Raw genomic sequence first — 27,170 nt, 5'->3', positions numbered from 1 at the left:
GTGATGAGATATCTCATGTTTGTGAATTGGAAAACTTACTATTGCTAGGTGGCAGTACTCTCCATAATCATCTACAGATTCAACAAAATCCCTGTCAGAATCCCAAATGACTTTTTGGTAGAAATTGAGAAGTTTGTACTATGATTTGTATGGTAATGCAAGCAACCCGTAATAGCCAAAACAATCTTGAAAAATAAGAGCAAAATTAGAGGACTCACATTTCTTGATTTCAGAACTTACTACAAGGTGAGTATAATCAGAATAGTGTGGAAGTGGCCACAGGATAGACATATAGATGAATGAAATAGAACCAGAAGTGCAGAAATAAATGTGTACGTATGACCGATTAATACCATGGTGCCAGGAGAGTAAAATGGAGTAACAAATAACCTTTTCAATAAAAACTATTGAGATAATTGGATATATACATATAAAGGAATAAAGCTGGACTCCTTCCTCACACCATACACAAAAATTAACTCTAAATTGATCATAAACCTAAATGTAAAAGCTAAAGCTATACTACTCTTAGGGAAAAAAAACATAGTTGTAAATTTTCCTCTTCCTGGGTTAGGTGATGGCATTTTAGGTAAAACACCAGAAGTGCAAACAAGAAAGAAAAGGAAAAAGTGGACAGATTGGACTTTATCAATAAAGCTTTTGTGCTGCAAATGATACCATCAGAAAAGTGAGAAAATAACCCATTGAGTGAAAACTTTGCAAATCATATATCTGATAAAGCACTTACATCTAGAAAATATAAAGAACTTTTTATCTCAATAATAAATAGGTGGCTCCATTAAAAAATGGGCAAATGATCTGAATAGACATTTCACCAAAGATGTACAAATGGCCAGTAAGCACGTAAAAAGATGCTTGACATCAATAGTTTTTAGGGAAATGCAAATCAAAACCAATTCATACCCATGAGGGTCATTATTATCAAAAGGACCGACTATATAGCAAATGTTAGTTGATATGGAGAACTTGGAATGCTCATACCTTGCTAGTGGAAATGTAAAATGGTGTGGCCACTTTGGGAAAAAAAGTTTGGTTGTTCTTCAAAATGTTAAGCAGAATTACCATGTGACACACCGTTTTCATTCCTAGATATATACCCAAAGGGACTGAAAAATTTCAGACGGAAACCTGTACACAAATGTCCGTAGCAGCATTATTCATAATAGCCAAAAAGTAGAAATGAGTAGATGTCCATTTACCAATGACTAGATAAACAAAATGCGATATATCCATAGAATGGGTAGCCATTGGTTCTCACAAGATAGCTCTACTACTCATTGGTTTTCCCCCTTTCTTGTAGAATTTTCTCAGTAGTTCTCTTGATACTGTTTCTTGAAATTTTAAAATAACTTTTTTAGCTTAAAAAATGCACTCCTAAACATGTAGTTACCATAGTCTGGGGAGAAGAAACCTTTATTGGGTTTTACCATCCTCCTCAAATTACCATCTTATTTCCTTTCTTCCATTCACTGACAAAATAAAAATCAGTATCTCAACCTATTTCCATTTCTTTTCCATCTGTTCATTCTTTATGTCCTATAATCTGGATCACTCTTGTTTAAACTCTTCTTCAGAGGTCCTAATTACCCAGTGCTTTGATATCCTTCATATCTTTGATATTTTGACAACATTTGACAACATCATTTACTTCTTGTTAATAATCTCTTTATTTTTAAGAATGCACTTTCACATTTTATCAGGTTCTTTTTCTTATAGTTAACTGGCTCCTCTTCCTGTACCTACCTCATAGTTCTGCAAACTGTGAATGTGTGAGATAAATTGCCCTCCTTAATGCCAACCATAAATTGTTTATATATCAAAATAGACTGCTTTCTTCAACATTTATTATGCAGTTTGAATGAAAATTAAAAAGCTATAGTGACAGAACATTTTCAGTATTTTCTCCTTTTAAACTATAATCCTTGATCACAAGAGTTACTATTTTAAAGAGAATTTAACATTTTTATTTGAGGTATAATCAACATACAATATTAGTTAAGGTGTACAAAATAATGATTCAGTATTTGTGTATATTGTGAAATGATCACCACAGTATCTCTAGTTTATATCTGTTACCATATATAGAAAACTTTTTCTGGTGATGACTTTTAAAGTCTGCCTACCTTTAGCAACTTTCAAATATGCAATATGGTGTTATTAACTATAATCACCACGCTAAATATTATATCCCCATAACCAGCTCCTGTCTGGATTCTCATCACTCCATTCCTATACAGTCTCCTAACTGATCATCTTACTTTAGTTTCTCCCTCCTCTTTAATCCACCCAACTCATCCCTGCCAGTTTATCTGGTTTAAAGGACCATTTCTGCCCTTAAAAATCTAAACTTAATTAAAAAGCATTGTTTCCTTAACCTAGTTATCAAGGCCTTCCTCTTTACCATACAATCCATTAGGTTTTTGCAAATCCACCTCCCCCTTTCTCCTGATGAACCTTACTCTCACCTTTAAACATACTGAATATATACTCAGCTTCACACCTTTGCTTATGATTCCCACCTGGACAATGTGTCTCTAACATTCATCCACCCATCTTGCTTTAGCTCCCTCTTAAAATATTCCATAATTCAGAATTAGCAGTTATTACTACTTTTTCTAAGTTCAGGACACCAGCATTTATTTCACCCATTTGTCAGTCACTCATGTATTGTGATTATTTCCTGTATATTGGCCTGTTTTGATATTTCACTTATAGATTTGTTTAACTTTTTGTGTATATTTTTTTTCTTTTTTTTTTTTTACTAACTCCTGGAAGAAGAATATTCAGTAGACATTAAATAGAAGTGTTTTAATGTTTCCACTTTGGGTTATATTTTTGTTCTAGTATTTCCATTTGTTTGTTTTGTGTGTAATAGAATCTCACAGCCTGTAGAAAGGCAAATTATAAAGAAAGCCAATAATAAATATGTGAAGTTTTAAAGGCAAAAGCAAGATAATAAGAAAACTTGTTTAGCTTTTAAAAATAGATCGGAAAGTGTGACATTTAACTGTACCCAAATACTACATATTGCTACTAATTTCACTTATTCTCTTTTAGAATTCAAGCATGACAGCCTCAAAATTTTATTTTTTAAGAGAAATTTCTAAATATTGTTAAGCTATAAGACATTTGTATTACATCCTCAAAAACTGAGGAATTTTTTTTTAAGTTTCATCAAAGAGCATTTTTTAAGGACTTAGCTATAAATCCTGGGAAATAGAAGTTTCTGATGGAATTCTTACCACTGAAATTATTTTAAGCATAACAAAGTTACTGGTATCCACTATTGAAAGATCCCTTAAAATCCAGCTGTCAACCAGGTGGTCATTCTTAGAATGGAAAGAGTAAGATGTTCTTGTTCTTGTTTTTGTTCTTGTTCATATTTATTTTTTGCAAGTGATTCTGTGCTTGCCTTAATTGGTTGAAGGCCAAACATAGTCCCTAAGTTTAAGACATTGATACAAATCAGACATATACACTCACATAAGCCTTAAAAGGAAACTTACATACATAGAGCAATTACAATTATATCCATCAGTATTTACATTTTTGTTATCTGCTTACAATAAAATTATTTGATACTTTTTCTTTATGGAGCAAATTTTGTACATGTTGGATAAATATTTTATCATTGCTTAATTAACTAGATCTTAATTTTATCATTTTCCCATAACTTTTATAACCAAGGGCTTTTTTTACTTTTTTCTTCAACCTGGAATGTTTTTAAGTTCATTCCTAGTATACATTTTACTGAACTTTGAGGTCATTATAAATTACAGATAAGTCTACTTTATAGCAGTCTTTTAGTTTAGAGATTTATTTAATACAGTAGTAAAGTATTTACTCAGTTTGAATAATTTTAATAAATCTACAAATTATAAGTATTAGAAACTATATATATTTGAGTTTTTTTAAAAATTCATACATATCACATTTAGTTTTTTAGTGTATTAATGACTAAGGAATAGGTAATCTGATATAATAAAGATAAAAATATGGAGCAATAAGAAAATATTTCTTATTCCTTAATGTATCTAGACCTGGCTTGGTAAATACCAGATTATTTTTCAAATATTGTTATAAAATGTATACTATACCATTAATTAATACTTCAGAAGGGCACAGAAACTAAACTGGGTCCCTATCAGGGAAATTTACTGAAATGGTTTTTCTACAGCTTCAGTGGCCAAAGACAGCGCTGGAATGTGAGAAACTAATTTTGGTTTGTTTTAACGCCTCAGAATGTTACAAATTAATCAAGTGCTACTTAAAGTCTAGAACTCATTAACTTTATAAGTTTTACTTTTCCCATGACAGAGATTAAGTTATAGCATAAAGCTTCTTTAGTCTCTCACATTGATCAGGTTGCCGTCCCCACCGTACAAGGGCCCTCCTACCTGCCATTTAGTGAATGCAACGTAGGCAGCGATGTGTGCAGTGACATAAAAGTACTAGTTTGCCCTTACGCAACACTTACACAAGCCACGCATGAACCCATTCTGACTGTTGCTTACCACTGCAATTTGCTTAGGTACAGCAAATATACATACATATATACATATACACCCACTCAAACAACATCCACTTATGCATTCACTAAAGAAAAAGCCAAAGTAGATTGTAACAAGCTTCTTATTTTAAGAAATCTAACAGATAAGCTGTACAGCCAACGTATTTAAGAGCCACAAGGATATGTAAGACTTTTATGTTGAATAAAGCTACCAGAGCCCTAACTAAACCCAAGTGCCAGCCAATCACTGAAAGACATTTCTCAACAGTGTAGATATGCCACATGTTCTCGGGAGAACAAACAAAGTAAGTTAGTGATAAGATGGTGTGAACAAACCATTGTGTAAGAGTATATAGCCCCAAAAACTTAAAATCAGTGTAAATATACAAGCAAAATGTGGTAGCTTTACATCCATTTTTTTTAAATGTTTTACTTTATGTGAAGAGGCTGAGTTTATGGCATTTGTAGAACAAAATGAGATTTGTAGTGAAAAGGGAAACAAAATAAAATCTATTGAGTGAACATCAGGGCCCATTTGATGTGATTATGAAAGATGTTTCTTTAGTCTGTTTTTTCTTTTGCAATCTAAAAACAGTAGCAGGGGGTTGCAAGCAGAGTTCATCATAGGTTGTCAATCACTGTCATTTAACATTTGCAGGGGAAGATGTCTTTATTCAAGGACAGCTGGGCAAATCAGAGACACAGATTTGCAGTTAGTAGCCTGTCCAGCCTCCACTAAATAAACAAGGACAGGGCAGACAGACCAGCCTCTCACATAAAAATATAATGGACTCCACTGACCTCACTGCCCTCCATTCAGCTTCAATCCCAGTTGCATAAAAGCTTCACTGCCCACTTTCAATTTCCTTTAATTACCTACATGATGTAGATAAGAAAATGAACCTCACTTATAGTCAGTGATCACACACAGGAAATTAACTAGACAAGTTGTTTAAAATTAGAGGAGTAATTTGGAGGTAAATAGAGTGTCCTACTGAGGAAAAAAGTGGCTAGAAAAGGGTTTTTGTTTGCTTGTTTGTTTTTAAGCAGGGATTTTGATTATTTTACTAGCTCTCTCTGCTGATCCTAGGATTGCTGTTTTTTTAATCAATCTAAACTGAGTAAGAAACCTCCTTTGTAAGTATTCTGAAACAACCAGAATAAAATACTTGAAGGAGATAAGAGCTAAGTGGTGAATCAAACATGACGCATTCTAAAGAGCTTAGAAAAATTGTGAACTGGAATTCCAGGAATAAATGATCCTGGTTTTTGCAGGAGAGTCTGGCAGAGCAAGTGAGGATTAACCAGCAGTTGTCTTCAGTCTTCATTTCAGATTGTTTCTCGAGCCCATAATCAAAGCACGCGCACACACACACACGCACACACAATTAAATACCAAGAATATTCTTTATCTATTCTAATAAATCTAAAATCAGTATTTTCCATTTTATTCTTGGGATTCATAGCACTTGAGTTTTAATTAGAAAATATGGAAGTGTTTCAGAGTAACATAACTGTAATACTTCTTTGGGAAAGTTGTGCTAGGTGTGTAATGTAAATCATTCATTCCTTTTCCACAGTGTTTTTGAGTTAGCTCACTAAGGCACACTGAAGAGAACATATTTCCTTATCACACACTGATGTGCTTTTGTGAACATTTCATTAAAATGGTTTTAAAAGAAACCTAATTGGAAATTGGAGATTAAAGTCTGCAATATCAAATCTATGGTTCAAGAGGATACGATTCCTGAATATTTTACCTGTCTCTTGTAGCATGAGAACATTGTCTTTCAATTGTGTTTTTGGTAACACAATTACATAAAAATTGTATGATTACTTGTATGAAATGAATGTGCCACTACTGGTAAAGTGTCAGTAAAAAAACAAAATAATTGTGTTTCCTTGAATCATATTTAAGAATCCTAATATTTTTAAAGCCAATTAATTAAATGTTAATTTAGTTAGTGAAGTATATTTACATAATTGGCAACAAAGTTTTACAACTGAAAACTGTAGAACAAAACTCAAATAATTGAATATTAAACTCCAGCTAACATCCTTTATGGTATCAGAAGTGGGGATCATTATTATAATAATTCCTAACATTTATACCAAGTCTTACAATTTTTGAGTGTTTCATAAACACTATCCCACCAAATCTTCCCACCAAATCCCAACTTAAGGTAAGAAATTGAAAATTTAGGGAGGTTTGGTTACTTTGAGAAGGTCACATAGCTTACAAACGGCAGAGCTGAAAATCCACCTGTTGTAACACTTCCTAAATCCAGTGTTCTGTCTACCACCTTACACCATCTCATACCATCCTCATGATCTACAACATTTCTGAGGGGATTAATTACTTACTACATTCTTTGGGTTCCCCTTTAATTCAAACACTGGAAGCAGAAAAGGAGAGGATCCTCAAAGGAAGTAACTACTTTTGATGAGACCTCAGTTATGGAGAATTCTTAACTACAGAAACTATTATTGTTTTGATATTTTATGAATATTTATAAATTAAATACCAACTCCTTTGAAGATCTCAAAAACATTGCACATCTCAAATTTAATTATGAAAACTACATTACTTATCAAAAGCATATATTAAATAATAAATTCTATGTAGGCATTCTAGATTTCTGTGTTTTCCTCTAATAACTCAATATCTCTTTCGCAATGCAAATTTGAACCTTAGCGTATCACTCCTAACATTCTTCATCAAAAAAAACATTTTTTTACATTATTTCAGTCAAGTCTTAAACTCCTCAAAGTTACCTTACCTGACCCACTGTTTTTTGAACCTCCCTTCCCTTATACTTCCCCTCCCTTATACTTCCAGTTGTCATTTTACATTATTTGTGGTCAATTCTGATTAAGGTTTAGCTCCTCCACTGGACTATAAAGCTTTGTGAAGGTAGGCGATCATGCCTCTGGTTTTATTCACCATTGTATATCTAAGTACTTAATGCGTGCTGAATAAAAATTAGGTAAACAAATGACTCAGCATACTAAGACCATGTCTGCTGTAGTAATACATTATTTACTTTAATAAAAATTAAAATTTATAGATTTTTGCCAAGAAATTAAAGACTCCTGAGTTTAGAAAGATTACTTCGTGCATTGAGAAAAGTCACCCTTGCATTAAATTTTTTAGTAAGGTCACTGTTTTTGGGTAATACTGCAGTAAAGATCTGATGGTTCCCTTATTAGAAGATCTCTCTTCTGCGCAACATTTTTTCCAACCTAAAATGTACTCAGCTGTTAGCAGACTCATGTGATACTGATACTGCTGGCAGTTAGCAAATTCACAATCCTACTGAAGCAGGGGATTAAAGCAATAAATCGGGTAATTCAAGGAGAATTGGCATGGTTTGAGAACAGTGGAATCACATCTTACATAGAGTTTAGATTCTAAAGTAAGCAAATACAACAAAAAGCACTGATGATCAAATTTACCTGAAAAAAAACAAAAGTACAATGAGCATGATTATAAGTCATCAGTTCTGTTCAGTTACACTGCTTCTCTGTGAGTTCACCAACAGTTTATGTTGTTAATTTGTCTCTGTCTCTCTCTTTCTCTGTCTCTCCCTCCATCTCTCTCTCCCTCCCTTCTGTTTGTGCATAGCAGGGCAGTGAGAGAGGGAGTATATAATCAAATTTGAACAAGATTGTACTGAGGAGAGTAGATGACTTAGATAATACTATTAGTGCTTTTAGCCGAATTCTTACTTTCTGTATAATTTTTCTTTAATTGAACTATGAAAATAATTTGTAAGCCTAATCCTGTTTCCTACATATTCAAAACCTAGAAAGCCAATTCAGTTTGCATTATTAAAATAACTATTTGATTTTCTTCTGCTAAAAGATCAGAAGTTGTATTTAATGAATAGTAGAAAGAAATCTAAATATGAATAAAATGTTAGACCATGAAACAGGTTTAAAGTTGATTTCTTCTCCTTCCACCTTTACCCAGCTATCTGAATTATTGCCTTTTTTTCCCCTTTAAGTGTATTTTGCATGCTAGACTGAAAGCTCCTACCCACTGAGTGTTCCCAACTTCTCTGCTATTAATAGCGTCATCATTCTCTTCATCCCTGAGGCTTAAACCTCAGACCCCTCCTTATCATATTATTTTTTCTGCATGGAATGCAAGGAATCCCTCTCCCTCTGTCCTCTCCTACAAATTGTTCTAAGCCTAGAACAAACACTATCTCTTTTGGGAAATTTTCCAATACACCCAGCTCACTCCAGTGCTCTTCTCTGAATAATAGTATTTTATTTTACACTCAAAATAATTATGTATATAAATTTTCCCCCAACATTATTTTAAGTTCCTTAAATGTAAAAGGTCATGTTTTAGATTTCTGAGCCATCTTCTTTCTTATATGCTATTCATTTTTTCTTAACTACTTGGCAAGCCTGGAATAGGTGGATAGTCATTCATTGGGATTTGGATGGAGCCCAGATATATGAAGATGAATCAGCCATCACGTGATGTTGCTTTAGTCCTGAAATCACCTGAAATCAAAAATAATATAACTGTCATATATAACTGGTCCTTCTTTAGCAGATGACTTCAGAGAGAACAGGCAGGAAAGAGCTGAAATGATATGTGAAAGGAAAACCAACATGACACATAGGGGCAAAAAAATTAGTAATTGCTAATATGTCAGCATACACTTCTTAAATGAAGCAATCCAAAAGATGAAGATAGTGTTTAAAATAGTGTGGGTTAGCTGTGATTTTTGACGAATACATAGCAAAATAAGATGAAACATTTTAAAATATTTATCTAGAAAAAAATAAAATAAAAAAATAAAATATTTATCTAGTTTTCAGTTAATATTTCAGATATTCATTTAAAATATTTTTTCAATGTAATATATTGAATCAGTTGAAGTTATTTTTAAACATTTTTTTAGTCTCTTGGACTCATGATTTTCCTTTCCACTATAGGACCTTTGTATATACTGTTCCTAGAACACTTTTCACTTCTCTCTTCATCTAGTTAATATCTGCTGATTATCTCTATCTTAGCTTATCTGCCTTTTCCTTCTGGAAGCTTTTATGACCTTCCTAACTCTGTCAGATTTCTTAGCTAAAAACTCTCATGCTTCCGTGTGTTTCTTCTTCATAGTTCTTGTCACCTTATCAAATTTGCATTTATTTTTGTGATTGGTTAAATATTATATGTTTTTCTCATAAGGCAGATAGTCAACAAATATTTGTTTAAAAGAATTTATTCCATTTAGTTTATGAAATAAGAATTTGACTATTAATATCGTCTGAATTTTTGTCATAAGGATATAACTATCTTTTTAGTGAAGGCATAGGTTTCTGAAATTGTAAGTCAAACAAGAAAAGATGAAAACCTACATGGGTAGTAGAATACTCTGTTTCATATTATTGAATTCCAAATAATATAATTGTCAGGGGTTCATCACACAGTTTTATTTCTTAGGCAGGAATTCTATGCCTATCAAATACAAATCAAAAGTTATCTCATACCCCTCTGTTAGCTTTAAATCCCTCCCCTCCCACCCTGACCCCTTCCCTAGACAACCACCAGTCTGTTTTCTGTCTCTGTAGTTGAGTTTGCAAATCCTTGAGTATGTACTGTGTTTTGGTCTGGCTTCTTTCATCATAATTATTGGAGATTCATCCATATTATCATAAGTATCAATAGATTGTTCTTTTTATTGCTTGGTAAAATCCCGTTGTATGGATCCATTGTATAGTTATAATTGGTTTATCCCTTCATCTGTTGGTGAGCATTTAGGTTTTTCCCTTTTTTTTCCCCTCTATACATAAAGCTATTATCAACTACTGTGTATGATCTTTGTGTGGATATATGCTGTCTTTTCTCTTAGGTAAATCACTAGGAATGGAATAGCTGGATCACATGGTAGTTCTATGTTTAAATTTTAAGAAAATGTGAAACTGTTTTCCTAAGCAATTGTAACATTTTAAAGTCCTGCAAGCTGTGTAAGAAAAGTTCCAATTTTTCTCCATTCTTGCCAGTGCTTGGTATGTTAGTCACTTAAATTTTGGCTATTCTAATTTTTGTTTTCCTAGTAATTAATATTTCACATCTTTACATAAAGTATCTGTTGAAATCTTTGCCTTGTTTTCACTGGGATGTTTGTATTTCCACTTTGAGTTTTGAAAGTTTATACATTGTGTTTAGAAGTCCTGTATTAGATAGGTGCTTTGCAAATGTTTTCAGTCTATAGCCTATATTTTAATTCTCTTAATGTCTAAGAACAGATACTCTTTAATTTGATGAAGCTCAATTTATCAATTTTTTTTATAGATCATGCTTTAAGTTATCCTGCCAAAGAAATCTTTTCCTAACTCTAAGTAGCAGAAATGTCTTTCTGTTTTTCTTCTGGAAGTTTTATAGTTTTAGATTTTATATTTAGGTCTATTACACATTTTGAGTGAGTTTTTTATATATAGTACAAAGTAGAGTTTGAACTGTTTCATTTTGCTTTATTTGGGTTTGTTTGTGGGTTTGGTTTTTTGTTTTGTTTTAATTTGTTTTGTTTTGTTTGCATGTAGATGCAATTATTCTTGAAAAGACTATTCTTTCTCTGCTACTTTGCCTTTCACACTTTGTCAAAAATTGGTTGTCTTTGTAGTTATGTGTTTCTTTCTGGACTCTGTTCCAGTAGAACACTTTTGATTAGATTAAGCTTCACAATTAAAGTCTTGAAATCAGGGATGCCTGAGTGGCTCAGCAGTTGAGCCATCTGCCTTCGGCTCAGGATGTGATCCTGTGATCCCGGGACCAAGTCCCATATCCGGCTCCCTGTATGGAGCCTGCTTCTCTGTCTGCCTCTGTCTAGGCCTCTCTGTCTCTCTCTGTCTCTCATGAATAAATAAATAAAATCTTTAAAAAAATAAAAAAGTCTTGAAATCAGGTATTATTAACTCTTCACCTTTTTTTCTTTTAAAGATTTTATTTATTCATGAGAGACAGAGAGAGAGAGACATAGGTAGAAGGAGAAGCAGGCCCCTTCCAAGGAGCCTGATGTAGAACTCGATCCCAGACCCTGAGATCACGCCCTGGGCCAAAGGACAGACGCTCAGCCGCTGAGCCACCCAGGCGTCCCTTCAACTTTGCTCCTTTTCAGAATTCTTTCAGCTATGCTAGGTTTTTTGCATTTCCTTAAGAGTTTTAGAATCAATTTGTCAGTTTCTACCAAAAAAGTCTACTGTGGTTTTGATTGAGATTATATTAAACCTATAAATCAGTTCTAGGAGAATTAAAGTATATCTCTCCAGTTAGTTATGCCTTCTGATTTTTCTTAGCAGTGTTTCATAGTACACTTTGCAGTATACAGGTGTTTCATGCTTTTTCTTCAGATTCACCTCTAAGTACTTCATATATTTTATGCTGTGTATTTTTTCATTTCTGATTATTGGTTGCTGATATACAGAAATGCAATTATACAATTAATATTTGTACATTAGTCTTCTGCAACATTGCTAAACTCACTCTATTTTATAGATTCCATTGGGTTTTCTATCTTGATCATACCATCTACAAATGAAGGCGGTTTTACTTCTTCCGTTTCAATCTGGGTTTCTTTTATTTGTTATTGGATTGAACTGACTGAAAATTCTGGTGCCATTTATTACAGAAATACAAAGAGCAGATATTCCTTTCTTATTCCTGATCTTAGGGAGAAAGCACTCAATCAGTTACTGTTAAATATGATATTAGTTGTAGGTTTCTCAGAGATTAAGGTACCCTTCTTTTTTATTTGCTGAGAGCTTTCATTAGGGATAGTTAGATTTTGTCATTTTTTTTTGCATTAAGTGAGTTGATTGTGTTTTCTTTTTAAGTTTATTAATAAAATGAATTGTATTAATTATATTGATATTCAAATATTTAAAAATCCTTCAGTCACTCACTGCACTCACATACTTGGACACTCTGTTGTTAGGCACATACACACTAAAAATTGTTAGGTCTTCCAGGTGAATTGACCCCTTTGTCCTTATGTAATTCCCTTCTTTTTCACTGATAACTTTCCTTGCTTTGAAGTCTGCTCTGTCTGAAATTAATATAACTACTCTTGCTTTTATTTTGATTAGTGTTAGCATGGTATTTTTCTTCATCCACTTACTTTTAATCTATATGTGTCTTTATACTTAAAGAGATTTCTTGTAGACAACATATAGTTGGATTGTGTTTTTTATCCACTCTGACAGTCTCTCTTAATCATCTAGATCACTGACAATTCAAAGTGTTCACTGATATAATTGGATTCATCTACCCTACTTGCTACTATTTTCTATTTGTAGCCCTTGTTCTTTGTTATTCTTTTTGTTTTCCACTCTTTTTCTGCCTTTTGTGGTTTTAATTGAGCAATTATTTGATTTCACTTTCTCCTTTCTTAGCATGTCAGTTAAACCTTATTTTTTTGCTTCTTTTAGTGATTGCCCCAGTTTACAATATACATGTACTACCACTCCATTTCCATTTTCAGTTAACATACTACTTCACAGGTAGTGTGAATACTTTATAATAACACAATAGTACTAATTCCTCAATCTCATTTCTTGTATCGTTGTTGTCATTCACTTCACTTTAAATATAAATATATATATAAATATACATATATACACACATAAGCATATAGATGTAAGATATATACATAAACATAATCAAATACATTGTTGCTATTATTATCTTGAATAAAGTGTTATCAGGTCAGTTAACAATAAGAAAAATAAAAGCTTTACTTTAGGGCAGTCCCGGTGGCACAGCGGTTTAGCGCCGCCTGCAGCCTGGGGTGTGATCCTGGAGACCTGGGATTGAGTCCCACATCGGGCTCCCTGCATGGAGCCTGCTTCTCCCTCTGCTTGTGTCTCTGCCTCTCTGCCTGCCTCTCTCTCTCTCTCTCTCTCTCTCTGCCTCTGAATAAATTTAAAAAAAAAAAAAGAAGGAAATTTAAAATAAATAAATAAAAGCTTCACTTTATCTCCACTTATTCCCTCTTTCATATTCTCCTTTATTTTTTTAAAGATTTTATTTATTTATTTGACAGCATAAGCAGGGGGAGCAGTAGGCAGAGGCAGTCAGTGGGGCTCAATCCTAGGACCTTAGATCATGACCTGAGCTGAAAGCAGATGCTTAACCAACTGAGCCACCCAGGCATCACTCTCTTTTCTTTCTTTATTTATTTTTTTTAATTTTTTTTAATTTTTATTTATTTATGATAGTCACACAGAGAGAGAGAGAGAGGCAGAGACACAGGCAGAGGGAGAAGCAGGCTCCATGCACTGGGAGCCCGATGTGGGATTCGATCCCGGGTCTCCAGGATCACACCCTGGGCCAAAGGCAGACGCTAAACCGCTGCGCCACCCAGGGATCCCTCTTTTCTTTATTTAGATACAAGTTTCTAACCTATATTATTTTCCTTCTCTCTAAAGAACTTATAATGTATCATGGAAGGCATGTCTACTGACAACAAATTAACTCAATTTTTTATCTGAGAAAGTCTTCATTTCTCTTTCACTTTTGAAAAGTAACTTTATAAGGTACAGAATTCTAGGTTGCTGAGTTTTTTCTCTCAACACTTTAAATATATCATTCCATTCTCTCTTACTTGCTTGGTTTTTGAGAAGTCAGATGTAGTTCTTATCTTTGTTGCTCTATAAGATGTATTTTTCCCCTGGCTTCTTTCAGGATTTTTTCTTTATTTATAATCAGAGTTTGAAGGTGATATGCCTAGGTGTAGATTTTTTGGATTTATTCTGCTTGGTATTCTCTGGATCTGTGGTTTGGTGTCTGACATTAATATGGAGAAATTCTCAGTCATTATTGTTTCAAATATTTCTTCTGTTTCTTTCTGTCTTTCTTCTTGTTCTGGTATTCCCATCATGTGTATGTTACATCTTTGGTAGTTGTTCATAGTCCTTGAATATTCTATTCTGGTTCTCTCAGTCTTTGTTCTCTTTGCTTTTTAGTTCTTGAAGATTCTATTGATGTCCTCTAGCTCAGTTCTTTTCTTAGGTATGTCCTGTCTACTAATAAATCCATCAAAGGCATTCTCCATGTCCATTATAGTAATTTTTGTTTTTAGCATTTCTTTTTGGTTCTTTCTTAGCATTTTTATCTCATTTTACATTGCCCATCTATTCTTTTTTTTTTTTTTTTAAGATTTTGATTTATTTGAGAAGGAAAGTGCATGAATGGGGGGAGGGGCAGAAGGACAAGCAGACTCCCCACTGAATGTGGAGCCTGACTCGGCTTGATCCCAAGACCCTGAGATCATGACCTGAGCCGGGATCAGATGTTTAACCAACCAAGCCATCAAGTGCCCCATCCATCTGTTCTTATATGCTGCCTACTTTATCCATTAGAGCCGTTAGCATATACTAGTTGAGTAGCAACTAATTATAGTCGTTTTAAATTCCCAGTCTGGTAATTCTAAAATCTCTGCCATGCCTGATAATTCTAATATCTTTGCCATTCTGGTACTAGCTTTGTCTGTTGAAATTGCGTAGGTCTTTTTGTTTTGGGTTTTTTTTTGGGGGGGGGGGGTGATGGGGGGGCATTGTTTGTTTTGTTTTTTGATATACCTTGTATTTTTTTCTTGATAACCAGACATAATGTACTTTGTAAAAAAATAATAATAATGCTATAAATAGGTCTTTAGTAATGTGCTGATGAGGTTGGGGGAAATATGCTATAGTTCTGTGATTAGGTCTCGATCTTTTAGTGAGCCAGGCCTTGGGACCATGAACTTCACAAGTGTTTCTCAGGTTTTTTTCTTTCCCCTTAGATGGGACAGGATGACTAAAATAGCCAAAATTGGGTATTTCCCTTATTCCAGGTCAGTTAAGCTCTAATAGTACCCTAGCAGGTTAGACTCTGGTTAACTAGTTTTTCCTGAGTGTAGGCCTTATTAAGAACAGAATTCTCTGGCATATTTCAAACTGGAAACCCCCTGCTGGAACTCCCCTACTGGAAGCCCCGGCCGTTTTCGCTCTGATACTTCCCATGGGAATCTGGTCAAGCTCCTGGATGTAAACTTCAAATATTTTTGGACTCCCCCTAAGGTTGGGTCTTCCTGGAGTTTTAAAGTCTGAGTTATTTACACTGATCCTCCAATAATTCAACAATTACAGCTCAGATTTCCTTAATGGTTCCCTTGGTGGTTTCTGCTCATGAGTATCTGCTTCTGTTAGATATGACTCCCTATATTTGCCTATGTCTCCAGTCTTAGGGGAGCAATTTGCCCCATGTCCTCTCCTCTTTTATGTGTCCAAAAAGAGCTGTTGATCTTTCAATTTGTTCAGCTTTTTACTTATCATAAGAACAGAATGGTGACTTCCAAGCTTTGTACATGTGGAACTGGAAACTCTCAATTTCAAATCATTTTACTTTAATCTAATCTAATACAATAAATTTTAAGTTAATGATGCTTCTCTTCATCCTTTCTTACCTCACCAATCTTATCCTCAATCCTACTGCCCCAGGCCTGCCATATTCCTTTCACTTATTCTAAAGATCTTAACTTAAATGTCATTGCTCCCAAGAAACTTTCCCTGACTCTCTAAAATAAGTAGGTCCCCAAACTGAATGTCCCTTCAGCACTCTGTACTTACCATACATTAACATTCATTATATTTTGTAGAACTTGTCTGTCCTTGAGGAACTCAGTTTCTGGTTCAGTGCTGTAACCCAGTGTCAAGCATAGTGTGTGATGCCCAGCAAGTCCCCTGTTATCTTTGTTGATTATATAAATAAAAAGAGCAATAATAGTATTGCAAATTTCTAAGAGGCATGATTGGTTACCTTATGGTTTTCCTAAACCATGTTTTAAATATCAGTAGTTAAGCTAGGAAGTACATTAATTACTGTACTTTTGATCCAGTACATTATTTTCTATTATTTTCTATATGTATATATATCTGTGTGTGTGTCTGTGTGTGTGTGTGTGTGTGTGTGTGTGTATATATATATATATATATATATATATGTCTTTTTTTTTTTTCAGGATGCAGAAGAATACACAGATTTGCCAGTAAGACACAATGAAGATCATATGAATAGTGAACTGGCAAAATGTCTTCCCCTTGAATCAAATCCTCATTCATTTGATAGCCCTCACACCAAAGCACATCTCCTACTACAGGCGCATCTCAGCAGAACCATGCTGCCCTGCCCAGATTATGACACTGATACCAAAACAGTCTTGGACCAAGCGCTCAGAGTATGTCAGGTATGAAAGTGTAATACCTATATTTTCTCCCATCATTTCTGCTTCTTCCCTCCTGTTTTTCCTTACATTTAAAATATTTATCATAGTGTTGTTGAGAAAAATCTGATGAATCAAACCAAGAATTTTCAAAGGAAAAGGTAAATATAAATTCAATAAGATGATGATTTCAGAGCAGCCCCTGTGGCCCAGCGGTTTAGTGCCGCCTCCGGCCTGGGATGTGATCCTGGGGACCCGGGATCGAGTCCCACGTCGGGGTCCCTGCATGGAGCCTGCTTCTCCCTCTGCCTGTGTCTCTACCTCTCTCTCTATCTGTGTCTGTCATGAATAAATAAATAAAATCTTAAAAAAAAAAAAAAGATGATGATTTTAGTTATCCATTGGATAAAAAAGGAAAGTAAAGTAAATGCCAGGTACTTTTCTAGGTACTGAGCATATTGCAGTGAACAAGCAAAAGATTGCCTACTGTTATGGGCTTTCACTTGAGATGGAAAAGACAATATAAGTCAAGGGGTGAAAGCTGCTCTTTTTATAAAAGGTAAAAGTATAATCGAGGAAATAATAGAGAAAGATGGAAAGTGTTGTTTTGCACTACTTTAAATGTATTCAGGGACTATCTTGCTTATGGTAACATTAAAGAAAGAATTGAAAGAAGAGAGTAAGCCATAAGATTATCTGAGGGAGCATACTCCAAAAACTATGAAAAGCTAGTGCCAGGTCTCTCATGCACAAACTTACTTGGTATAGCCCAAGAAAAATAACGGAGATCATTTAAAGAAGGTGGAAAGAGGCACTAGAAATGAAGTCAAGAAACAGGGAATATGGAGATTATTTTCTCAGAGAAAATGGAGTCAGGTCAAGGTAGGGAGTTTGTAAACCATTAAGGATTTTAGATTTTACTTTGAGAGGCAAGCTGCTAGAGCCGTGGTCACTAATGGTTATGTTGGTTATATCTATGAATATTTACCATATTTATTAAAACTGAAAAATCCTGAAATATTTATTATGTTACTTAAAAATAACAATAACAAACCCATTATATGTTAATAAAAATAACATGATTTTTCAGGAAAAGTAAATATTTTCCAGGACAATAAAGAAAATTAGTGAAAAGTATGGAATTACTTTACATTTTTACAAATATCTTTAATGTCTAGCTTAATAGAAGTCAGTTAGATACATATATCTCCTTTTGCAATCAGTCTGTTACAATATAATGTTTTATGAAAAAAATATATGAAGTGTATGAAGAAAAACCAGCCTCACAAAGATATGTAGTTTGAAAAGTGAAGAAGTATTTTTATAACCTTTTCAGGTTATTGTAGATATTCTTTTCTGACACTACATGAAAACTTGACATGCAGTATTTCTTGAAGGTTAGTTGCAGTGTAGTATCTGAAACCCTACCAATGAACTTTTCATATCTTGAATGCTTTAGAGTTAGGCATGGAATCATGGCAGCTAGACCAGTTTGGTAAGTGTGAAACTGGTGAGAATTGGTTGGTTCCCTGTTTTGTTTTGTTTTGTTTTCTGACTTAGAATCTGCTGATGAACTGGAAAGGGGTTTTTAGGGAAAGTGAGGAGCCAAAGAGGGTTCCAGGGCTTTTTTTTCCTGAGCAGATGGAAGGATGGAGCTGCCATTTGCTGAGAGATGATTGGGAGAGAAGCACTCCTAAGGGCTTGAGATTAGAAGAGATTTGGGGATCCCTGGGTGGCGCAGCGGTTTTGCGCCTGCCTTTGGCCCAGGGCGCGAACCTGGAGACCCGGGATCGAATCCCATGTCAGGCTCCCAGTGCATGGAGCCTGCTTCTCCATCTGCCTATGACTCTGCCTCTCTCTCTCTGTGTGTGACTATCATAAATAAATAAAAAATTAAAAAAAAAAAAAAACGAGATTAGAAGAGATTTGATTTTCTATATTTTATCTTTTTTGGACGTTTCTGTAGTAAATTTTTTTTTAATTTTCCAAAAGCTTAGGGTGTTTTAAGATAGAGTCTGTGTATAGGGAGGTACATGGAGATACTGTATTTACAAAATTAAAGACTTGTAGATAACCTAAGTATCTTTCCAGTTATAGAATGCTGTAAAATATTACAATTTCATTCTTGAATTCTATGTATGGATTCTCTATGTTTGTAGAACATCTATATATGTGCAAATATGCTTAGAAAGAAGATGCAAAATAGTGTCCATCAAAATGTGAACAGTAGCCATCTCTGTAACAGGATTGTGGGTGATTTTTAATTTCTTCTTTATGCTTTTCTGAAATGCTTAAATGTTTTTAAAATTAGCTTTTAACATTTTTTTTTTTTAGCTTTTAACATTTTTATTATCAGAAAAATACTTTATGTTATTTAAAAGAATAGGGATATTTCATAAAATAGAATAAGTACAAACTTTCAGGAATTATTAAACCTAAGGCTATAATAAACACATGCATTTTTTGACATCCTTTTGTAACCAGCACATGCTTTACCCCTCTAGGAAGACATATACACACATATGCCACATCTTCTTTATTCATTCATCTATCCATGAACACTCTTGGCCATTGTAGATAATGCTGCTGTAAACATAGGGGTACATGTATCCCTATGAATTAGTGTTTTTGTATTCCTTGGGCAAATACTCAGTAGTGTGATTGCTGGATCATAGAGTTCTATTTTCAACATTTTTTTTTAAGATTTTATTTATTTATTCATGAGAGACACAGAGAGAGAGGCAGAGACACAGGCAAAGGGAGAAGAGAAGGAGGCTCCATGCAGGGAGCCTGATGTGGGACTCAATCCTGGGACTCCAGGATCACACCCTGGGCCAAAGGCAGGCGCTAATCCGCTGTGCCACCCAGGGATCCCTATTTTTAACATTTTGATGAACCTCCATACTGTTTTCCACAGTGGCTCCACCAGTTTGCCTTCCCACCACACTGCAAGAAGGTTACTTTTTCTCCACAACCTCACCAACACCTGTTGTTTCTCTTGTTATTGACCTTAGCCATTCTGAAAGGTGTAAGGGGATACTGCATTGTAGTTTTGATTTGAATTTCCTTGAGGATAAGTGATGATGAGCATCTTTTCATGTGTTTGTTGGCCATCTCTATGTTTTCTTTGAAAAACTGTATATTCATGTCTTCTGCACATTTTTATTGGATTATTTATTTTGGGGATATTGATTTGTAGAAGGTCTTTAAATTTTTTTCTCTTATTTTTAAATTTATAGCTCCTTTCTCCACCTATAAGAAACCTCTCATTAATCAAAACATATTTACTATTTTCTTAATCGTAGCATACTCCTGGTGTCATTTTAGAATTACTAACCCTTTTTCCTACCAAAACCAAATTTACTAGCTAGAGTACTATAGTTGTGTTTTGTTCCTTTTTGCCCCTGGAAACTCAAAAGCTCTTTTTCTTTGTACATTTATACATATACATACTTGCTCTCTCAGTTTTTTCTTTTGTAGATTTTCATCATGTTATTTTATAAACTTTTTAAATTTATAACACTAAATATTCTTTAACACTAATGTTTTTCTCAACATAATTTCTAATGGCTGCACTATATTTCTTCATGTGAAGGTCATAGTTTATTTAATGACTCCACTATAGTCAGACATTGTGGTAGAATTTTATTATAAATTATTAGTTATGATCATCTTAAATATTGAGTTGGCTTTTCAGAAGCCACCTTAGTAAAAAAAAAAAAAAAAAAAGTTATAAAAAGATGGCAACAAGCTTGGTATCCTAAATCCTCTCATTTCTGCAATTTATAAGATTGTGTTAAAAGTAAACATGCCAGGAAGAGAAAAGAGTATTAGGGTTCCCAATGGAAATTTGGGGAAGAAAATCAGGAGTTGGTAAAATTTTCTGTGGCTTATTGACAGTTTTATCATTGTACCCTGTTCTTCTCATTTGATAATGTGACTGTTATTGGCCTTAAAAAGTATTGGTTCAAGCAGTTTTCCAAGCTGCAGCCCTGCTGGCTGATTGAAAATTATACTGTTGCCCTCATGGAATATCAGCATGACCTTGTGGCCTCTCTGTGGGACTCTGAGCCACCAGCTCTTACCATAAATTCAGCTCAGCTCTTATTTTAGTATAAGGTACAAGGCAAGTCACTTAACCCCTCGTGTCTGAAAAAAAATAACACCTTACAAGAATAGGGCGTTAGTTAATGTTTATAAATTAAACAATGATTTGAGAACTCAAGGAAATAGGTCTAGTTTAGTATTCTTATTCTTAGTAGTTCTTTTATTTCCTTGTTTTATCATAGTCATTTACTCTAAAGCTTTTTTATGCTCTTTATTTTATAGAAACATACCTTTTATATGAATCATCATTTAGATTATGAAAACTCTCTAGTCTTGACTACCCATATCCAAAGGAATCTTTCACAAAAGAAAAAGAAAAATATAGTTGTGTAGTCCTGTTTCCCTGTTGGAGATCAGAATATACACAGCCTGCCCTCCCTTCTCATACTCATTTGAAATTCTATATCAAAGTCATTTGTGTCTTTCTTTTCTTGGTTTGGTTTGAGATGTTTTTGTAATGATTCCTTTTAATATGTTACTCTTACTAGTATTTCCATTTCCATCCCACTGAACAAAAATAAAAGTAAAAATTATTGTGCATATCTGTTTTTAAAATCTGCTTAAAATGTTTTCATTTGTAGATTGAGTGATTATAGAGTTGATTATTCTTGCCATTTCACCTTTGAAACCCTCTTCTTGATCATGTTGACTGTAATATATATTTGTAAAATATCATAAGTGAAATGACATCCTTTCTGTATTGGATGTACTAAAGGAAAATTTTATGTTTTTTAGCCTTTGTGAGAAGATTACAAATAAGAAGTTTCAAAAATTAAACTGACTTGCCTAAATTTTCCAAATTTGACAGCAAAGCCAGAACTGCTGATGTCTGGTTGATGTCTTTTGATTACCTCTCTGCTGTTTTGTGTTTTTGTTTGTTTGTTTGTTTGTTTGTTTTGCTTTGTTTTGTTTTAATCAAGAGAGGAAGAAATTGATGTTTAGAGAAGTTAAATAACTTTGTTAAATGTGATTTGTCAAGGCAGTCCATACTGAAACCAGTGGAATACCAGGACTTTAAATCCTGATCTGTTATCTCTGATCTTTTCTAAGAAGTGCCATTAAGTCTTTACGTTAAAGTCATCTCATTTTTACTTAAAAGTAGAATCTTTAAAATCATCCACATTTAAATGAAAACTATCTAAATACAATAGTGAGCCAAATAGCAAAAGGCTACCAGTTTATATCTTAGTCACTCCCACTACCTCCTGTTTGGTATTTATAGCAAAACTTCCCAGTGATTGAATGCCTTCAGGTGTTTCATAGAAAAAGGGAAGCCCGGGCTGGAGGAGCTGACTCAATGAGCGGAGAACCAGAGGGCTGTGTGCTTCAAAGTGTGATTGTGCTGTCAGGTTACTAGGTTATTTGGGAAAGTTTCTTGCAGATGCGGTAAATGATAGATTGACCTGTCAGCTAATGCTGCTGCAGCCTGAATTTAACAGATCAAAATATCTGTGTGCATTTTGATATTTATTTTAAAGGACTTTTAGCATCAGTGCCTTTAAAGACTATAAGATGATTCTGCGATCTCATGAAAGAAGAAGATACACACACGCACACACACACAGATATGTGACTGTAGGTTAGTTAGAAAGATATCTGAAGAGCTTTGCTTCCAAATTTAAATTGGAATTAACATATATAAATACCAAATTCGACCAGAATTATTTGGGGAATTGTGCACTATCCCTGCATGCCACACCAAAAAAATCACTATATGATGATGGGCCCCTAAGGCAGACCATCATTAACAATGATAGTGCTGAACATTTTTTGAGAACTTTTCTTTGTACCAGGCTCTGTTCTACTTGCTGTACACTGCATTCATTATCATAGTCTAATGAAGTAGTACAATTATCCTCATTTTACAGATGAACACTAAGTAATCTTCCCAAGATCACAACAAAAAGAAAAACAATTTTCAGCATACAATATACATAATAAAGGTATATCTCACCAGGTTCCCTTTGTCCTATAAGGATGAATTTAAAAATTGTACTCATGGTCTAATCAGAATTTGTTTTAAAAATGAGAACTTCACAGGAATATCTACTTTTTTTAAAACCAAGGATTCCCGCTGGGCCATGAATAATATTTATAATTCATCACTCCCTTCTATATATACACAAATCACCTCCTCTTATTTACTCTAGTTCCCTTCAACAATCCATAATTATTTTAACCAGTTTCTAAGAGCAACTTGTTAACACAGTTGATATTTGTAATTACTTTATTGTATCACCCTACAGCGTCCAGTAGATATGCTGTTTGCCTTTTTTATATCAACTGCTTATGCTCTTTCTTGAGGTTTTTATATTATTCTAGATATACCAAGAGTTAACCATGTACCTCCCCACATTCTCCCCTAAAACTACAAAAATTGGAAATAATGGAGGAAGGTTCAGATTGCTGATACAACCATCGAGGGAAGGAGAAATGCCAGCGTAATTTCGTAATTAAGAATAATTTCGTTATTACGAAAAACCCTGTAATATAGTATATGCATACTAGAACAACCTACGCATACATTCCTATTAAAACACACGTACACACATTATATGTTTCTCTTTCATTCTTCAAAGTTTGCCTACCCTGTCTAGGTTAGGTTCTTGGCTTCTTTCATTTGACATTTGTATACGTTGCAAAATGATCTCAATAGTCTAGTTATCATCTAACATGGTCATAAATGGTGCTAGTCAAAAATGAAGGGGAGGAAATATATGAATCGAATAGATAAATATACTTTTCTTCACCCAGAGAGCCTTCTTAAATTTACAAAAACAAATCCCTAAAAGTTTATTGGTGAAATTGTTGTTTAGCTCAAATTTCAGCAATAATTTGACATCTTTACCTCTGTAAACCTTTTCTGACAAACTTAAAGCACATTACATTTCAAATAATCACTGTTTTTTCCTTAACCCACATCTATTCTGAAAACACATTACATTTTCAATCTATTTTTAAGAGATTTGAATTGATAAACTTAAGATATGTTTGTATGCATGTATTCAGGTATGGAAACAGGAAGGAATATGATAAGGAAAGAAGTGATGTAATGATATGAATATTTTTTCATTGACTTAATTTTAACTGAGAAATACTATAACTATACCTGGGTCTATATTTCCATTAACAAAATGATTACCATTTGTAGTAGATTAAAAAGCATAGAAATATTTGATGATGCCAGTAGATAAAACCGCCATGGGGGAAGACTAATGTAACCTTTGAGGAGTATTTACCTGTGGGTGCACTAAGCACATGCTCAGTGGGTTGTCAATGTATTGAAGAATGTCAGTGTCAATGAAGTGAACCAGTTTTAGAGTCAAATACAGTTAGCAGTGAAAATAGGCCAGGTGTTGCTAAGCTTAACAAAAAAAGTACTTGGTCAAATCTTTAATCCAATACTTAAATGTTTTGATATAGCAAATGGTCGATAAAATCTTCTGTATATTCTTAGAATCCTTTCACACTTTTAAATGCTTCTACTTAGACCAAATGAAAATAGTATCTTTAAGTGGACAGTATAGCATAATAGACTTCAGAAAGCTTCTTCAGATCATTTTGAGAAAAAGATGGATGGATTATTGGTAAATAATTTCTAGACTTCCAAAATTGGATTATACATATTTAGCAATCTCTAAAGAGTTAAAAAAAAATAGTTAATTGCTGCAACTCAAGTCTTTAAAGGATCCTAAGATGAAAATTACACTATGGAGTTTTAAATATATCTGTTTTATGGATATATTTCAAGGAACATTAATGTTATAAGCATATTTAGAAGATTTTGCATCATCCAAAGTAGGCTGGAACCTTATCAATAACTATTTTTAATGTCACTGGCAAGGTGACTTGGACATAATCCTTGGCATATAGTATGTGTCAGTATATCATGTTGAATGAAATGAATAAATATTTCACTTTTTCCCTTCTAGTTCTTTATTCAGAGAGGATTGAAAAGGGAAATTTATTATGTGTGGATTCTCCAATGTTTTTGAGATTATCTGCCAAATATGTATTGTCTACCAACAAATGTAGTCTGTTTATTGTAAACATTAGTGTGACCTTATCAAATTCATGGAGACAAGGAAGTCTAATTCAGGCTGCTTTCCTGGCAAGACTTCCAGGAGCTCATATCTTGCCATGGAAGCCTAATGAAGTTTTATTAATGGATGACTATTTAAAAGTAAATAATTCTAAATGAACTTAATCTTGAATGATTATTCTCCCAAATGCAAAGATCCAGACCATGGTGCAGAATTACCATCCAGGTGAATCACTGTACTGTACATCTGAAACTAATATAGCACCATATGTTAACCACACTGGAATTAAAATAAAAACTTACTAAAAAAATGAATCATTATCCAGTTAGTGGTTATTTTTTCATTTATCAAAGGTACATTTTAATTCCTCAGTAGAACATGGGAAACAACACTTAAAACAAAGTACCACTTCCACCCTTCCCCCTCCCCACCCACCAAGAAGCAACACAGAACTGATGCATGTCACATTTCCAAAACTAACACAAATGTGTGGATTTTGAGGTGTTAAACACCTTTACTTATTCTTGTGGATTTACAGTCAATCTGCCTTCAAGGACTATAATATAATTTGGAAGGCTATTTCCCCCTGGGTGACTCTACCTGTAAGCTTTTGTATGACAATTTGGTGATGGTTTATTGATGATGTGATGCTATTATGAAGGGTCCTTCTACCCCCAGCTCCTCTCCTCATACCCACATAACAACCCTTTTCCCGGTTGGGGCTATAGGAAATGAGTAATGCTTAACCCATTTGTGTGATCAACTCACTTAAGCAGCTACTGTGAAATGTTAATCACAACTTTAATTTGTACTGCATTAGCATTTTGATTAACTTGTAGGCTTGCTAGCACACTTGAAGCGCTTTTACTCATAGTTACAGCTCGGAAATGACTTTTTGATTAATTAAGTTTGTTAGACAGCAGCTGAGCTTCCTGAATGCTAACCTTCTGGGGGTGAAAGTTCAGGAGAAAGTTACAGTGCACAACTGTTGCTATTGAAAAAGATTCTTATAAATGTACTTATAGCACTTTAATTATTGACAAAATATTGTATCATTTCTTGCAACTGACCTGAACCTTTAAAGGAGTATGCCTTTCTGTCAAGAAAGCTTTTTTTTTTTTTCCCCAGGTTTTCCCATCATTGTAAAACTTCTGGGAGCTCTTGAACTACATAGTGCATCTTCTAGCAGATGTCTCACAGCTAATGTTTTAACAAGCTGCTTAAAATGAATTTCCAGAGTGTTTTTTTTAATAAACTTTTTATTTTAGAACAGTTTTAGATGTGCAGAAAAGTTGCAGAGAGAGCCTATATATCCCACACCCAGTTTTCCTCTATTATTAGCATCTTACATTAATATGGTACATTTGTCACAATTAGTGAACCAATAGTGATATGTTATTATGAACTAAAGTCAGTACTTAGAATTCTTTAGTGTACTTAATGTCCTTTTTCTTTTCTAGGATCCCATTCAAAATACCACATTACATTTGGTTGTCATGTCTCCTTAGACTCCTCTTGGCTCTGAATTTCACAGACTTTCATTGTTTTTGATGATCTTTCCATAGTATTTTTGAACTCTCATGACATTTCATAAATAGTAACTTGACTTCTATAAATTAACAAATCTTTTTCTTTTTTTTTTTTAAGATTTTATTTACTTATTCGTGAAAGACACAGAGAGAGAAAGAGATGTAGACAGAGGGAGAAGCAGGCTCCAGGCAGGGAGCCTGATGTGGGACTTGATCCTGAGAACTCAGATCATGCCCTGAGCCAGGGGCAAGTGCTCAACCGCTGAGCCACCCAGGCATCCCCAAAAATCTTTTTCTACCATTCCAGACTAAATAAATCTTTCTCTGAAACCCTGTCAGTGTATTATTGACTTTATGTCATCTAATTTGAACAGAAGTAGCAACATTATCTAGCCCTTTCAACCTTTGTCATGATCTTATTTTCATGTGATTGTTACAGTCCCTACTCTTCCTCTAGATACACAAAAATGACTAGCAGGAGATGTGAGGAAAAAGAGGAAAAGTTCCTGGGCAGCTCAGCGGTTTAGCGCCGCCTTCAGCCCAGGGCCTGATCCTGGAGACCCGGGATCGAGTCCCACTTCGGGCTCCCTGCATGGAGCCTGCTTCTCCCTCTACCTGTGTCTCTGTGTGTGTGTGTGTGTGTGTGTGTGTGTGTGTGTGTGTGTGTGTTTCTCATGAATAAATAAATAAAAATCTTAATTTAAGAAAAAAAAAGAGGAAAAGTTCCTTAAAGAGAGGAAAG

At 34.1% G+C, this 27,170-nt stretch overlaps 1 protein-coding gene across 6 annotated transcripts in view; it reads left to right on the top strand.

Moving 5' to 3' along the window:
- The window catches only part of ASCC3 (activating signal cointegrator 1 complex subunit 3), a 335,684-nt gene that overhangs the window by 294,247 nt on the left and 14,267 nt on the right, over window positions 1-27,170 (top strand). For all 6 annotated transcript variants that reach the window (XM_025444816.3, XM_025444818.3, XM_025444817.3 and 3 more), the window contains one exon: window positions 16,549-16,773. In XM_025444816.3, the coding sequence (XP_025300601.1) occupies window positions 16,549-16,773 (225 nt within the window). The remainder of the gene's footprint in view (window positions 1-16,548; window positions 16,774-27,170) is intronic.

Source organism: Canis lupus, chromosome 12 (genome assembly GCF_003254725.2).
Source record: "Canis lupus dingo isolate Sandy chromosome 12, ASM325472v2, whole genome shotgun sequence".
Classification (NCBI taxonomy): Eukaryota; Metazoa; Chordata; class Mammalia; order Carnivora; family Canidae; genus Canis; species Canis lupus.
This window is presented reverse-complemented; position numbering and strand designations above follow the sequence as displayed.